General features: G+C 43.2%; 3 protein-coding genes across 3 annotated transcripts; all 3 read right to left on the bottom strand.

Moving 5' to 3' along the window:
• Positions 1-3,511: 3,511 nt before the first annotated feature.
• LOC128121253 (keratin-associated protein 2-1) lies at positions 3,512-3,904 on the bottom strand. The gene has a single exon (XM_052755749.1). The coding sequence runs from the start codon at positions 3,902-3,904 to the stop codon at positions 3,512-3,514; it is 393 nt and encodes a 130-aa protein (XP_052611709.1).
• A 3,404-nt stretch (positions 3,905-7,308) lies between these two features.
• LOC128121237 (keratin-associated protein 2-1) lies at positions 7,309-7,887 on the bottom strand. The gene has a single exon (XM_052755690.1). The coding sequence runs from the start codon at positions 7,885-7,887 to the stop codon at positions 7,495-7,497; it is 393 nt and encodes a 130-aa protein (XP_052611650.1). The 3' UTR covers positions 7,309-7,494.
• Positions 7,888-12,885: 4,998 nt separating this feature from the next.
• On the bottom strand, positions 12,886-13,293 carry LOC128122663 (keratin-associated protein 2-1-like). Its single transcript, XM_052758298.1, has one exon. It carries the CDS (start codon positions 13,291-13,293, stop codon positions 12,886-12,888), a length of 408 nt encoding a protein of 135 aa, XP_052614258.1.
• Positions 13,294-17,465: the final 4,172 nt, after the last annotated feature.

The raw sequence follows: 17,465 nt of genomic DNA, 5'->3' as shown, positions 1-17,465 counted from the left end.
GATAGTCATGGGGACTAAAAATACTTGTCCAAGGACTAAGAGCAGAGTCAGATGCTTGGTGTCTTACTTTTGTTAGGTGAAGGAATGCTTTTTAGCTGCCTTTGCCGGCTTGTAATCCCAGTACAAAGAGTGCTGAAGCATTTCTAGTTTGAGGAGAGTCTGAACTGTGTAGTGAGACCCTATCAAAAAATATATTTTAAAAGTTTATATTATTGGTAGGGGAGACGGCTCAGTGGGTACAGTGCTTTGCTTTGTAAACATCAGGACCTCGGTTAAATTCCCAGAACTCAGTTTTTTCCTTAAAGGTGCGGTGGCATATGATCATAATTCTGCACTGGGGAGGAAGAGACAGGCAGGTCTCCTGGGCTACATGGCCAACCAATCTACCTTAACAAGCCATGGATGGTACCTAAGAAGTGAAACCCAAGGTTGATCTCCGGTCTACACATGCATGGACACACATGTGCCTGTGCACACACATGTTCATGCCCCACATGAACACACACACACACACACACACACACACACACACACACACACACACACACACCATATTATTTTGGTGTATCATAGACTTTAAAATTTGAACTTAGAACAAAGTCAGCATGTTTGATATGGGCCAGTTCTCCGCTCAGCTGCCACAGGATGCATATCAAATAAGATGAATATTTTGTGGTGGCTTTTCTTAATATCATAAAGTAAATTTGAAGTACCTGTAAGGAAGGTTTAGCACTCTTTCCAGGTCTTTGTTCAGGGGAATCAGACTACTGCCGAGTGCAGAGGACATGTATATGTGAGAACTGTGGACAGAATGTGTTACTGCAAACCCCTAGTTCAACAACGGACTCGGGTCCTAGGACAGTGTCTTTAAAAAACACTTATAAAGAATTTAGAGAGCTTCCTGCTGGTGGTGGGCAATATTTTCGTTCATAGCAAGTCGTAGGACCCCATTTAACACTATCGTTCAACAGCAGCATTGTGAACACATTTTGTGTGGGAAATATTTTCTTGTGTTCTCAAATTCCTGATTGGTCACACAAATGGATAAGAGCAATTGTACATATGACATGAATAGCTAACAACTTACAAAATTATCAATTTGGAGCATAATAATGCAGATTATTTATATAATTGAGCTGATCTTCAAGTGTTAGAAGATAGATTCAACGTTTTATAATTTGGTTACATTTTTAAAATATCAGAGAATCCCACCATACACCTGCCTGTCAAACAAAGAGACTTCTTTAACAGTACAAAACACTGCTTTAGGTCAATGAGACTTTGATAAATAGGTAAGTTTTGAAATCAGAATATATTGGAAAAGGGACTTAAGTGTTTTCTCCAAAATAGTAATAGTTTCTCAAAAAACTTAATTTTTTTTTAGTTTGTTTTTGGTTAGCACATGAAGAAATGGGGTCTCATTGTGACATTTTCATATATATTATTTCATATATATTATTATATTTTATTATTGTGTACTTATTTGCTCTAACTACTACCCTCCCTCCACCGTTTAAATAGTTCCTCCTCTTGATTTTATAACATACAAATTCTATCTCTATTCTCCTTTACCCCAATAATAGCTTTTAGATACTGTATTTCATTCATAGTAAAAACATGTGCTTACTTAAGAATTATGTAATTAAGAAAACCTAAAGAAGAAACTGAATATTATCACCAACTATGAGTAGATTTTGTATAATATTACAATTAAACCTAAACAGATATAGTTTATTTAAGAAAAATTTTTCTCACAAAATGGTTTCTTCTCTTACAGCTTACTTTATAATACAAATATGTTATGGACAGTTGTGTGGTATTTCCTAGTAGGTTATGATCTTCATCCATTTAAATAATTTCTGTTCTCTCTCTGTCTCTCTCTGTCTCTCTCTGTCTCTCTGTCTGTCTCTCTGTCTCTGTCTCTGTCTCTCTCTCTCTCTCACACACACACACACACACACACACACGCACACACACACACACACACACTTACTTTTGTCTCTTTGAGCAGGAGTGGAAAAAGGACAGGGTCCCAGGGTCTCATACAGCCCAGGCAGACCTCAAACTCTGTACCCAACTATGACTTCGAACTTCTGATCCTCCTGCTTCCATTTCTATAGTGCTGGGACTGCAGGTGTGTACTACCATGCCTGGTTTCTCTTTCTCTCCCTCCCTTTCTTCTTCTCCCTTCCCCTCTCTTGCAGGATTTCACTATATAGCCCAGGCTATCCTCAAAGTTGTGGTGATCTTCCTTCCTCAGCCTCCCAAGTTCTGAGATTATAAGCCTAAACCACCTTGCCCAGCTGATTTTGTCAATTCTTTATGTTGCTGTGGTATGTAGGTTGACAGTTGACTTCTTTACACATCCTCCCCCTATGCATAGTATATACTCTTTCAAGCAAGGTCTTCTGTTTCACACTGTATACCCTTCAGTGTGGCGAGCTCAGGGCCTCATTTGTGGTAGATGTACAATAAAGACATGCCAAACTGACAGTGATTGATTTGCTTGAAAAATATCAATAATATGCAATTTCTGAGCACAAAAGTAAGCAGACTTGGAAGGCCACTGCAGACTTAGTATCCATAAAAGCTGGCACTGTCACTAACATTCTAAATGTCACACATCAGCACATAGGAAGAGATTGCTTACTGAGAGCAGCAGTCACATTGGTAACCAAAAAAAGAGACTTAGTGACCTTGGCAGGAAGAACAGGCTTCTGCCATACTGAGGATAAGTGTTGACCTCAAGGTTGAAGTTTGGGAATTGTCTATTCTCTGGGGTAATGTAATGATAATTACATTTTATCCCTACAAATAACCAACTTATTTCACATTCACTAGTCATTTTTTTTTTTTTTTTTTTTTTTTGTCTTCAAGACAGAGACAATTCACCAGATGTAGCCTGGGGTTCCTCCCACCTCAGCTTTGCAGACTTTCATGATGTCCCAACAGTTCTCCGCTCAGGAGACAAGTCAGCAGCCTGGACATGCAGATGCCACCTGGGCACAGCTTCCTAATAGGCTGGCCACTGCAAGGAGGTTCTCAGTTGACTGGCAAGGGTGGAATTTGGATTATGTGGTGGGGACTAACTGCCACCATTCTAATCCGCTGGCTTGCCCCAAATGCCGTTTACGATGATTCCAAGAAAACAACTCAGACTTTAGTTATTTCCCAGGACAATGCAAGATTATTCTGTATCTTGTACTGAAAAAACATCTCTGGTAATTGAGACAATAGACCAAAGGAAATGATAACAATGCCCATAATGTCTATGCTGAGAATGTTGAGTTTATTAGAAAATAGTATGATGTAAGTATTAGATCACAGTCTAAAGAGGGTGCAGTGTTCTTTATCAGAAGAGGGTCCCAAAAGGGATCTTTCATGTATGGGTTGAATTAATTTTAAGAACATACTTGTCAAGAAAAAGCAATTTTTTTTAAGTGATGTCCTGAGTGGCAGCAGCAGGAACCTGGCCATCTGCCAGGAATCTTTAGTGTTAAGGTTGATTGGCTCAGCAGCAGGTGTTGCAGGGGGAGGTCCTGCAGGTGGTACGACAGGGGGCAGGCTGGCAGCAGGGGGGCCTGCAGCAGGGAGCCTGCACAGAGATGGGCTGGCAGCAGGTGGAGGCCCAGCAGCAGGGTCTGCAGACCACAGCTGTGCAAGAGGTGGGGCAGCAGGTGATGGGGCGACAGCAGCCCTGCTGCAGGCTGCAGGGGTCACAGCAGATGGGGCGGCGGCAGGGCTCGCAGATGGGCCTGGTGCAGTGGGGCACGCAGGTCACAGGGCGGCACACTGTGGTCTGGCAGGACACTGGGCGGCAGCAGCAGGGGTCTCTACAGCAGCAGGGCTGGCAGCAGCCTCCACAGCTCTGGGAGGAGAAGGATCCACAGCAGGAGCCGGTCATGGTGGGTGTCTGGGCTGGAGTGGGGCTGAGAAGTGGAGAGCGGATGGGTGTTCTCAGGTGTGATGTCTCTTCTGGGTCGGGTCCCTTTATATACCTGGCCAGTGCTGATGACCCCCAGGACAGATGGCCATTTCCTTGTTTTGGTTTATTCCTTCTGTAATGGCATTGGTGGGTTAGTAAGTTCTCTTGACATGTTTTAGGCGCTCGGGTCCTTGTAAAAGATTATTTGTGTTCCTTATTTCATGGTAACTCATTATATTTTGCTATTTATGGTTCAAATATGAACTTAATAACCCTAACTTCAAAGTCACCAATTGTCTTCATAGTTTGGTGATGCTTTTGCTGGTTGGTGTTTTGATGGCACAGAAGAGCTGCCATGCCCTTGGGGTGAATTGCTAATGATGGAAGTGAATTCAGCAAATCATCGTACAGTTCCTTTTCCACTCACTGCTCATGACAAAATGAGGCAAGAATGTTGTAAGAGTATGTCAAAATAGGTTAATAAGAAAGGAATTTCCCATCTCCTTTGGGTGTTCTCCTCCAGGAACACATCTTAGTAGGCCTGCGTCTTCAGCAGCGGGTTTTGTCTTAGTTACCCATTCCCTGTTTTCAGGGTCTTAACCTTTCTATGTCAAAGGGAATTCTATTGTTTTGTATCTTTACTTAGTATCACTGAATTCCAACTGTTTCAAACATCATGCTTAATTAAATAAATGTGTTAATTTATTCTTTATAAATTCCTACAAGGTAGGGATTATTATATCCTGCAATTTCCCTATACCAGACTAAGTGAGTTATTTACTCAATGTCATGTATTAGTAGATGCTGCAGCCAAAACTCAGACCCCAAATATGTGTCGCAATATTGTTTATAAGTCCAACGAGCTGCAGAATGAATGATGAGTGCCACATGACCAGAGCTTATTGAATATTTGCTTTGTTTAGGAATTTTAATGGTGTATTTACTTTTACAACTTTTTATATGTGACATTTTCAATCATCTACCTGCATTCTATTGCTCACCAAATATCCCCAGGAACTGGAAGAATTGAGTCCCAAATAACTTAGGAATTCTAAAAATTACCAAATATGCCTCCAAACAAACTGGGCACAATTAAATAGTCATGGGACGCTGTGAACAAAGCCACCCAAAAGGTGAGGAAGTCAAAGAACCTGAGCCCATCCAGAGAGGCTTCCATCTCCTGGTGTAACAGTAGCAGGTAGTTCCAATACAAAGTGATCTTCAGTTCTATCTTGTCTGTATCTATTATGGCCAGTACCTCCTGTGTATTAGGCTTCATGAAGTTCATTTCCACCAACAGAATCAACCCTGACGTTTAATGGCTCCAAACGATCAGACTTCATAGGAAAACGACATCACTATTTTATAGCTCTTGTGTCTGCCCTTTCTCTACGACGACTTCTGTTCTAGATCTGTGACTGGAGGCTCCGGTTCACTCCTTTTCATTTGTCATGATGCTTGCATGGTTCGTTATAGGGTTACCCGGCACTATAGCAGCCACTGTAGCTGACCAGAGCGTAGGGTTACCATGGAAACAAACAAGGGCCAACAATCATATTAATGTGTTGGGAAGCAAATAAAATGCTATCTATCTGAGAAAACGAAGTCATGTGAAAGAGTTTCTAGATGTCTAAGAAGGAAAATGCTGAGAGGAGTAAAGTGAAGATCATTATCCTTTTTCCTTTGTAAATGGCGAGCAAAGACACACAGAAAGAAATTGGACTCACAGAGGGCAAGGGCTATAGCTCAGCCATAGAGCGCTTTCTTAGTGTTCATAAAACTCTATCCGCAGAACTGAAAGAACAAAACAATGGGATTTGTAACCCAAAGGTCTGATGGGAAACAACTGCCCTCCCTAATCATGAGAAAACTCCATTGCACACATACTAAAGATGTATCGCTATCAAATGGTCCCTGAAGTCCCTAGCCACAGAACACCCTGGACACATGACTTCCGGTTGAGGTACCGTGTGATGAATCAGTTCAGTGTTATTTAAAAAAAATGCATGTATCAAAAATGAGGCAAATGTGCTGGGAAGATGATGTGTCCTCACCTCCTTAGTGTTTATTCTCAATATCATTCTGTTGTATTCTATGTGCCAAATGTTGTGCAGATGAATCATAATTCAATCTTGACCAAAACCAGCTCAGTCCCTCCCTTCACAAAGCTCCCTCACTTGCCCTGTCTCATCAATCAGTGCATACGAACGGCTAAGTGTATAAGCAGCAATCCAAAAGACTCATGTAGATTAGATTCCCGGGACTCAAAAAGTTGATAGCACGATTTTGAGCCCTTGTTTTGTGACTTGTTTGTGTCTGTCCTTTCTCTAAAATGACTTCCGTGGTAGAAGGTTTTATTCAAGAAAACAAAAGCAATAAGCAAAACAAAACAAACAAAAAACAGTAGTTAGTCTTCCTAACTGTCCTAACAAGATTCTAACAACAGTGAAGCCATCCTACAAGGATTTAATGTAAACATCATGTCACCCACAGTGACACTGTTTTAATGACACTGTATGCCATCTTGTCTAACCAAGGGTGTATTTTTTGATTTTTTCATCAACAGCCTCATTGAGAACCTAACTGCCATGGTGGTACTGGTTGGGGGATGAGAGAGTGGCTGGTCAGTAAATACAGAGGAATTCAGTGGTGAGGGTGTTCCTGGGGACTCGCTGATAGGATCATTGCATAGCTTTCTATGTCAGGGCTGTAACTTGGGGTTTCTTCCTTTTCTTATGTATATGGATCACTCATGGGTCAAATTCACAATCAAAGATCTGCCTCAACGTTTTTGTCCTATCACCACAAAAGTCTGTTTCTTTAAATATGAAATCTAATCAGCAAAATTATCTGAAATATTTGAATTCTTTTTAAAATTACAGATGATGTACCTCAAATACTCATGTGGGGAAAGTTCAAAATACAGCCTTTAGAAACATTTTCCCAGCTGGGCGGTGGTGGTGCACGCCTTTAATCCCAGCACTCGGGAGGCAGAGCCAGGCAGATCCCTGTGAGTTCGAGGCCGGCCTGGGCTACAGAGTGAGTTCCAGGGCAGGTGCAAAGCTACACAGAGAAACCCTGTCTCGAAAAAAAGAAAGAAAGAAAGAAAGAAAACATTTTCCCTTGATTCATCTCATTCTGAACACTGCAATTTATTCTGTAAATGAGGTTAGGAATATCAAGGAAGAATGCAAAAAGCATATGTGCTTTATCAGAGATAAAATTTTATTATTTTTATCATGCAAACCCACAGCCTGAAAATATCATGCTGAAAATATATCCCATCTGAAGCCTGAAATAGAAAATTACAGTGACGCAATGGGATCGTGCTTCATGAAAGAACTTCATCTTTGTTTACACGTTTTTGAAGCCTAGAATTCAGCTGATGAGAGCTAGGAATCGTCTAGAGCTATGCAGATGACCAGCTGCATATGTGTGGGAAATTTGATAGGCCTTTATAGCTGAGTGAGTTGAGGAAGAACAGGTGGTTTGCAAAGGTCGCACTTTCATCTGCTCCAGGAAGAGTAGGAAGAGTTCTGTTCATAAGGCAAAGTTGTGTATTAGGTGGCTCAGCAGCAGGTGTTGCAGGGGGAGGTCCTGCAGGTGGTGCGGCAGGGGGCAGGCTGGCAGCAGGGGGGCCTGCAGCAGGGAGCCTGCACAGAGATGGGCTGGCAGCAGGTGGAGGCCCAGCAGCAGGGTCTGCAGACCACAGCTGTGCAAGAGGTGGGGCAGCAGGTGATGGGGCGACAGCAGCCCTGCTGCAGGCTGCAGGGGTCACAGCAGATGGGGCGGCGGCAGGGCTCGCAGATGGGCCTGGTGCAGTGGGGCACGCAGGTCACAGGGCGGCACACTGTGGTCTGGCAGGACACTGGGCGGCAGCAGCAGGGGTCTCTGCAGCAGCAGGGCTGACAGCAGCCTCCACAGCTCTGGGAGGAGAAGGATCCACAGCAGGAGCCGGTCATGGTGGGTGTCTGGGCTGGAGTGGGGCTGAGAAGTGGAGAGCAGGTGGGTGTTCTCAGGTGTGATGTCTCTTCTGGGTCGGGTCCCTTTATATACCTGGCCAGTGCTGATGATCCTAAGGACACAAAGTCATTTCCTGGAATTGTGGTTACCCAATGGAAAGAGAAGCCTGGATTCAGTTGCCAGGCAACAATTCCAGTATCTGCAAGGATGCTTTTCTTTCCACCCTTCTACTATTTCCCTTGGAATGAATACCTGATAGTTTGTATCATCAGAACTATTGCTCACCTGTCACTCAATCCTCCCAGGCTAGGCCATGTGACAGACTGAAAGTCTGAAGTGCACATTACTGATGTCACTTTCCCCTTATTCACAGTCTCTGAAGAGATGTGAGGCTATGGTGCACATGAGTCACAAGCCTGGTTTCTGATTGACACTCAGACAAAGTAACAATTCCTGAAGAGCCACGATGGCTCATAAAATAGATGTGTGTCTCTTCTGTTATGGGAAATATGGCCCAAGGCTTCTAAAAAAGAGCTAATTGCCTTGCTTATGGAGAGATAATCACCAAAGCATCAGAGTGACCTTAATAAAGGAACCTGAATTGTCCTGTAACTCACAACCTCCCATGAGACACTATGTGAACAGGGCAATGAGGGGGACGGAGAAAGAAAACTAAGCCCCCAAATTCCTTACCACATAGTAATCACAATTTGTAGGGAGACGAGATGAAACTAAAAGTAATTAAAGATGAAGAACTTTTCAAAGGTCAATAAGATAAAACCAAATGAAGATTTTGTTCATATCTGTCTTTTGAATCTCTTTCTTGACTGCTGTATTTCTTGCTTACTAACTATGAGACAAACACTGCAATTGAAATTCTTTAAAATCTATTGTAGGGCTGGTGAGATGGATGGTTCCCTGGGCAAATGCTCCTGCTGCCAAGCCTGACCACCAGAGTTCAATCCCACAGGACCCACATAGAGGAGAGAGAAAACAGATTCCTACAGGTTGTCCTCTGACCTTCACACATACACCAGAACATACCTGTACCCACAGACATGGGTGTGCACCTGCACACAAAACAAAGAAAAGAGATAAAATCCATTGGAAATATGTGTGAAGGAATCAAACATCTTTCTGTAGTCAGTACTGGGGTTTGTTGGCTGAGAATTTTGATTGCTTATAAAATGGGATAGGATTATTACAAAATAGGAGACTTGGTGAGCCGGTTACTGGATAGAGAACTTTGTGCTTCACCACCGTAATGAGGGGATATGGAAGATAAATGAAGGGTAGAGAGGCAGGCGAATAATAGCACGGGGAAAGGATTGCTGAGAACTTTGCCTCTGAGTGTGTGTGTGACTGTTAGTCTTGATTGTCAGCTGGTCACACTGTAGAGTCAATTGGGAAGGGAGTCACAATGAGGAGTTGTCTAGATTAGGTCAGCCTATGGCTACGTCTATGAGCTGCTTGCTTAATTGGGTTGACTGAGGTGGGAAGACTGACCCTGAATGTGGGCAGCATCATTTCACGGGCTGGGCCCTTCAGTGACCAAAAAGTACAGAGCTAGCTGAGTACCACCCAGCATGTGCTAACTCATCGCTCTCTGCTCTTGACTACGGATGTAATATGAACAATTGCTTCAACTCCCTGCCACCTTGACTTCCCCACAATGATGCACTATAACTTGGAATTGTGCACCAAAATAAACCCTCCCTCCCTCAATTTACCATAGTCGGGAATATCGTCACAGCAAGAAGTAACTAACAGAAGATCCTAAATTTCAGGTAGGAGATATAAAGTCACAATATTGCCCTCTATATTCATCATGTCATTTCCTGTGGAAGAGGGGTCTGTTTGACAGCCCATGCTGATGTTGGTTCTTTTGTAAACAGTCCTGTTCAGTTTATCTAGATTTCATTACCTGCAATGCTACCAGAATGCCACCACCCATCAAATCCTAAGATGACCTTCCCACTCTCTTTGCTGCTCTGCTCGGTGGGTGCTCTTGCTGACACACGTTCAAAGACAGGCTTGGTGAAAGGGGAGTGTCCCCGACTTGATGACATGAGCTTTTAAAGTCATATTATTCCAGTTCCAAGCATTCTGCAAGAGCATAATCACCAGTGGGAACACATGCATTTTAAGCATAATGGTAATTAGTTGTGAGACTTTTGTGGTTGGATTGGAAAAGAATGGTGACTGTTGGTCCAGTAGGCCATGTCCTCATCTTGATAGCTTTATGATTGTGTTTTGTTAGAAACTAGTTTGGGGGAAACTAGGTGTCAGAAGATGTATAAAATTTTGGAAAAATAGGTTTTTCATAGAGAATTATTTATTGGTAGCACTCTTAAAGTACACTCCAGTCGTAGGAGCCAGAAATGAGGATGAGGAGGGTGGAGGGAAAAGGGAAGTATTATCTCAGGGCAGATGACATTCCCTTAGGCCCAGTTTCCTCATCTGTGAAATGGAGTCTTCAGTATCTGGAGTTCTTCATGACTGCTCTATTATAATATCTGTGCAAACACAGAAGACAGAGAGATGCAAATAATTAACCAAAAAGAGAAAACAGCCAAATTAGAAATACAGAAGAACTGTATGGTCAGGGAACTGGTGGAAATTTTGAATTTATTTCTGTAACTAATATATATATATATATATATATATATATATATATATATATATATATATATCTTACATTATAATATCTATCTAATCTCTCTTAAGTTCCTGCCTAAAGTCAGGAAGATTAAACCAAATATCTCGGAATCTCTTGACGCTTTTAGATTTAAAATCCCCTTGAATGGGTAAGTATGAGAGAAAGACTTTCAGATACACATATCATCTACTGTTCTTGTCTCTTGTTATTAAACTCTCCTCGGAGGATCTGGAGTCTGGAGATCATTTCTATTGGTTTTAAAACTAAGACTCCTAGCAAGAGTGGATTTGTAGCCCGAACTGGCAATCTCCTGTGACAGACTGGTGACTACTCCAATTGTCATGAGAGCCTTCATCCAGTAGCTGGTAGAAACAGCCAAACATTAGGCTGAACTCAGGGAATCCTGCTGAAGAGAGGGAGGAAGGATTGTAGGAGCCAGAGGTGTCAAGGACACCACAAGAAAACCCTCAGAAACAACTAACTTGGCTCATAGGAACTCACAGGGTCTGAACCAACAACCAGGGAGTCTGCATAGGACTGACCTAGGCCCTCTGCATATATGTGACAGTTGTGTAGCTTGGTCTACTTGTGGGACTCCTAGCAATGGGAGCAGGGGCTGTCCCTAACACTTTGGCTGGCTCTTGGGAACCTATTTCTCATACTGGGTTGCCTTGCCCAGCCCTAATATAAAGGGAGGTGCTTAGTTCTACCACAGCTGGATATACCTTGTTTTGTCAATATCCATGGGAGGCCTGCCCCTTTCTCAACAGAAACAGAGGAGGAGTGGATGTGGGGGGAGGTGCAGAGGGGAGCTGGGGGGATGGAACTGGAGGAGAGGAGGGAGGGGAAACTGTGGTCATGATGTAAAATAAACCAATTAAATAAATAAAAAACTATAATAAGTTTTAAAGATTTCTTTTCATTCTGAGACTATATTAATCTGATACCAAAGTATGCTGACACTAATTAGAAAATGCATTTCTCTGGTGGATATGAAGTATCTCAGAAAAAAAAAATGAAACATGTGAGTAAGATCTTCCCCTGAATTCTCTCTGACCCTCAATGATTTGATTTGAACCAGCAAGCACGTTTTTGTTTGTTTGTTGTTATTTTAAGACAGAGTCTAACTGGTGCAAATAATGGCACTGGGCACTTAGTGTGTGAATGGTAGAAGTCATTCAGCTTTTCCGGAGATCTATGCTGAGAATTGCTAAATCTCCCATTTTACAGTGTCATCCCTAGGTAGGTGGGCCTAGGCTGTGTAAGAAAGGCAGCTGTGGAAGTCAGAGGGAGCACGCCAGTAAGCAGTGCTCCTGTGCTCCAGTTCATGCCTGGAGCACCTGTCCTGGCTCCTCTTGATGGACTGTCACCTGTAAAATGAAACAAGCCCTTTCTTCTCCAAGCTGCTTTTGGCCATACTATTTACCACAGCAGCATGAAGCAAATTATAACAGAAACTAAAAGTTAGAGCAGTTAAGTGATCTATGATGATTTTGTCTTTTCTAAGTGAATACCTCCTTATTTTTAATTCTTGTAAAGACAATTCCTTTGCAGCTCAATTTCATTTAACAAATGGAAATCAAGCACCAGCCTTGTACTAAACACTGAGCTCCATCTCTATAGGCAAGGCCAATAAATGACCATCTCTTCCTCAAAAGCAGAGACTAGATAATCTCCATGTGGTGCTTTGTGCAGAGTGAGGTAGCTCAGGATGCTCCAGGAACACACTGGGGTACCTATTGTAGCCTGATGTCATGCAAGCGGATGTGTATGTGCGCATGTGTGTTTTTTGTGGTATGCGGTTTAAGACACGTCCACAGGAGAGACTGAGATAGATTATCAGAAATGAATCAGAGCTAAGTACTGAAAGAAGGAGATGAAAGAACATTTAAGAGAAACGACAGAACTTTGGTTTCCAAGTGCAGTCTAGACTTCTGTTCATCTGTACACTCTAGTCACACACACTAATGAATGAGTCAGGAGTGTGGCATTTGCTATGCCAAGAAAATCATTTTATTGAAACAGTGAGCAACACATGGCAAAAACATTACTGAGGATTTGGATTGCCTGAAGCATAAGGGCTTAAGATGGGTTTGTCAAGTCCCTTCTGGGGACCTCTGAAGGTGATTTACCATCCATGACCATGCCTGCTGGGACAGATGTCTGCCAATTTGGCATAGGACAGGAATGACAATGTCCTTATTTCACATTGTATCCAGGTTGCAGGATGTTAAATTGTTGTCACCTTTGGGGGAAAATATTTTCTTTCATTTTGATTAGAAACCTAAACCCATAGGTGTGTATGTGATGGCACATCCTTAGTGGGGATGCCAGGAGCTTAGCAGCAGGTGTTGCAGGGGGAGGTCCTGCAGGTGGTACGACAGGGGGCGGGCTGGCAGCATGGGGGCCTGCAGCAGGGAGCCTGCACAGAGATGGGCTGGCAGCAGGTGGAGGCCCAGCAGCAGGGTCTGCAGACCACAGCTGTGCAAGAGGTGGGGCAGCAGGTGATGGGGCGACAGCAGCCCTGCTGCAGGCTGCAGGGGTCACAGCAGATGGGGCGGCGGCAGGGCTCGCAGATGGGCCTGGTGCAGTGGGGCACGCAGGTCACAGGGCGGCACACTGTGGTCTGGCAGGACACTGGGCGGCAGCAGCAGGGGTCTCTGCAGCAGCAGGGCTGGCAGCAGCAGGGCTGGCAGCAGCCTCCACAGCTCTGGGAGGAGAAGGATCCACAGCAGGAGCCGGTCATGTTGGGTGTCTGGGCTGGAGTGGGGCTGAGAAGTGGAGAGCGGATGGGTGTTCTCAGGTGTGATGTCTCTTCTGGGTTGGGTCCCTTTATATACCTGGCCAGTGCTGATGACCCCCAGGCACATGATCATTCTTGTAAATCCTCTGGCTAATTAAGGGAAGAGTTAGCATTGACTAATGGTATCTTTTCCCCCTCCATACATAGCATGCATATACATCACAAATATTTCTTTATTTTCTTTTGTGGTTTATTCTTACTGAGTCTAAACTCTGGACTCAATTATGATGAGTTTGGAATATTTATAAGTCATCAAAGAGGAAAGAATTTGTTTTCTAAATCAGATATGATCTATCCACTCTCTCCTTGGCTCTGACAGCATCATCTTGCCTTCAAAGACTCCCTGGGTTACCACCCAAGCAGTGACTTACCTTATTAGCACACACATGATAGCAGCAGATTAATAGCACCACTGTAAACAGACCAATCCTCATCTGCTCCCCCAGAGAACTCCCAGCATGCACCTCTGGCAGGCGTGTGGTTTTACATGTGATGAAGGACCACATGGGCATTTCCAGCCTGTCACACTGGTTTGGTCACTCTCTCTTGCTGAGGATCAGGGCTTTCCAGTCAGTGCTGGCTCTTGTTTCCTTACTGACTGACCTGGAATGCCCTGCTTGTCCTGAACTCAACTTCCACCTTGATCATAAAATCTGCTTCCAAGATTCCTTGCGATTTTTATCTTTGGGATTTATTTAGGATTAGTCACCGCATCTGTAGAATCCAGGAAAGGATTGTGGAACTTCTATAGGTCTGTCTCTTCCCTCCTTTACTGTTGTAGGGTTTACTGAGGTCACACAGTGAGGTTGCAGTGTGAGGTCTGAGTTCTGAATCCCCTCACTCTTTATTGATGTAAATCGTCTCTGCCCTGGAGTCTATGCGTAGTGTTCTGTAAACCATGATTTTATCAAAATCCGTAGGACGGTTCCTTTTATTGTTAACTGATCCCATCAGTGGAGTGGGGAAACTTTTGACCACAGAAACAGATAACATCTGGGTGAGGACCAAGCCCAGAAGGCTCTCTCTGGAGGTCATCAAAGGACAAGCTCTTGTTGGCACCCTTATTTCCCTGATTTTAGTCTGATTTAGCGAATGGCGGGAAATGAGGACAAACAGCTTTCAAAACCGAACGCAAGAGCCAGCAAGATGGCTCAGCAGATGGCCTCAAAGCCAGAGGACCAGAGTTCCAGTCCCAGGATCCACATGGTGAAAAGAGTGACCCAACTAGCACAGTTATCTTCTGACCTTCACACATGCTCTGACAAGGGCGCATGCCCGCACGCACGCACGCATGCACGCACGCACACACGCACGCACGCACGAGATAAGCGTTAAAAGATAAAAACAACCTGACGGTGGTGGCGCACGCCTTTAATCCCAGCACTCGGGAGGCAGAGCCAGGCGGATCTCTGTGAGTTCGAGGCCAGCCTGGTCTATAAAGTGAGTTCCAGGAAAGGGGCAAAGCTCACAGAGAAACCCTGTCTCGAAAAACCAAAAAACAAATAAACAAAAACAAACAAAACAACAACAACAACAACAACAACCTGACTCGGCCGTGCGGCCACGGCACACGCCTTTAATCCCAGCATTAGGGAGGCAGAGCCAGGCGGATCTCTGTGAGTTTGAGGCCAGCCTGTTCTACAGAGCGAGATCCAGGACAGGCACCAAAACTACACAGAGAAGCCCTGTCTTGAAAAACCAAAACCAGCCAACCGAACAAACAAAAACCTGACTTAAATGCTCTTTAAATGTCATTTATGCTGAAATCACTCTTCTCCAGTGGGATCTTGGTTGACATCTTGAGGAAATTAGCTCTATCTCACATAAAAGATATCATGGAAATGTAGCTGTGAGTGTTCTCAAATTCATTATGTCTGTCTTTCTTTGTGCAATGGTTTCCTCTTGGTTCCTTGGTACTACTTTATGATCTGGTAAAAGAAACTAGTTCCCAGTTTGTTTACAAATAACCTTTTTAATTTTGACCAGCTTCTGTGGACATTTTGTTAGTCTTTCTTAGTCATTTGAATTAATGATTCACATCATAGGACTGTAGGGAATCCCATTTTCTTTTGTAACAGGTTTTTTTTTTGGTTTTTCGAGACAGGGTTTCTCTGTGTAGCTTTGCGCCTTTCCTGGAACTCACTTGGTAGTCCAGGCTGGCCTCGAACTCACAGAGATCTGCCTGGCTCTGCCTCCCAAGTGCTGGGATTAAAGGCGTGCGCCACCACCGCCCGGCTTGTAACAGGTTTTTATTAAAAGCATCTACTCTAAGAACAGCTTGCCATAGTTACCATAGCTACCTTCTCGAATGTACTTCATTTACTGGTGTTATGTTTCAGCTGCTGTTTTCCTGTCTCCCACATGAGAAATTTAAGTTGCCGTTTATTGAATGCTTGATCTGTTCCATGGATTGTAACAGGTATTTTAATAACTGATAAATATTACTAAGAGTCTGGATACATAGTCAGATATGTCTCAGTGGTTAGTTTATGTTTAAAAAAAAGATGCTTACAAATGAATGGAATCATCCTACAGCTTAACATAAATAAGTTGACTTTACACTGTCCACATCAGCTTAGTTTTATCTATTAATCTTCAAATTTATGATTCCAAATTTTATTAAAACTCAAAATATAACCAGTCCTGGTCTGTATTCTTGGACACCACTTAATTTTTGCTGTCTTGTGGAAAACCATCTTCCCATCTTTGCATACTGACAGTCATACTAAATTAGTTGATTATTGCCATGACTGAGTTAGTTACATTGGACTGTGGTGCATAGCAAGCAGCCATCAGCTCTCATCAAGTACAGTAATTGGAGTTTATTTCCTGGTCTTGATGATTTAAAACTGGGAATGGCTTCTGGTCACAGGTATGTGACCAGATATGTTAGAGGCCAGTCTGGTCTACAGAGCAAGTTCTAGGACAGCCAGGGCTGTTACACAGAGAAATCCTGTCTTGGAAAACAAAAGAAAAGAAAAGAAAACACCCCCCCACACACACACACTTAAAAAACAAACAAACCACCAAAAACAAAAAAATCAGCCCAACAAAAAATAGTCTTTGTTGATTATTTGGAGTTAAAATTTAACAAGGTGTCCTGTAATTTAGGTGCCAGCCCTATGTAGCAGAGAGAACCCCACAGACACCTGTCAAGTCTTTGGGTGGAAGAAGAAAGAGGGCAGAGTTCCTGTTAACAGCAGATAATCTAATGAAGTTGGGAATCAGCTGCCTCAGTGACCTCCTCTGTGGTGCTTAGACAGTGCATTTAGAAAGTGATGGCCTCGTTTGTGTAAATAACGTCTTCTCTTCTTGCTTCCTCTCATTCCAGATAGCCAAGAATGATCAGTTATTAAACAGGTACTGCCAGATTTCTGCATAGAAGTTCACACTGTCTGTGTCCTGTTAGTTTGTATTTATTGTGACCCAAAAGATAAAACAAAACCTAAAGTGTTAGGAAGAGCTTGGTTTTGTGAAAGTTAATGGAAGAAGAGTAAACCCTGTGTTTATACAGAGATCCAAACACTAATGTGGGTTTCAAATCCAACTTCAGATGGTTGTAATGTCAGGATCCAAACAAAACTAAGACATTCGTTTGTCTCGGGTCAGGGAGCTCCTAGCAAACTGGAAACCATCTCGAGAAATACTATTGGCCATCTGTTTTCTCACCCAATATGTCATTATTTTATCATGATTTAATAGACTGGAGGCTTTTTCCCCCTGTAGGAGTTTCATATTACTTGACTGTAGAACTGTGTCTTACTTAGGTTTTTTTTTTTTTTTTAATTGCTGTGAAGAGACATCATGACCACAGCAGCTCTTATTTAAAGGAAACATTTAATTGGGGTTTTAGAGGTTCAATCGATTATCATCATGACAGGGAGCATGATGGCATGCAGGCAGACATGGTGCTGGAGTAATAGCTGAGAGTCCTACCCCTTGCAGACAACAGGAACTTGACTGAGACACTGGGCGGTATCTTGAGCATAGGAAACCTCAAAGCCTGCCCCCACAGTGACACACTTCCTCCAACAAGGCCATATGCACTCCAACAAGCCACACCTCCTAATAGTGCCATTCCCTATGAGATTATGAGGACCAATTATACTCAAACT

This window comes from Peromyscus californicus, unplaced genomic scaffold (assembly GCF_007827085.1).
Source record: "Peromyscus californicus insignis strain IS unplaced genomic scaffold, ASM782708v3 Scaffold_3__1_contigs__length_106647218, whole genome shotgun sequence".
NCBI lineage: Eukaryota > Metazoa > Chordata > Mammalia > Rodentia > Cricetidae > Peromyscus > Peromyscus californicus.
Note: the sequence above shows the minus strand (reverse complement) of the source record. Positions and strands in the feature narration are given on the sequence as shown.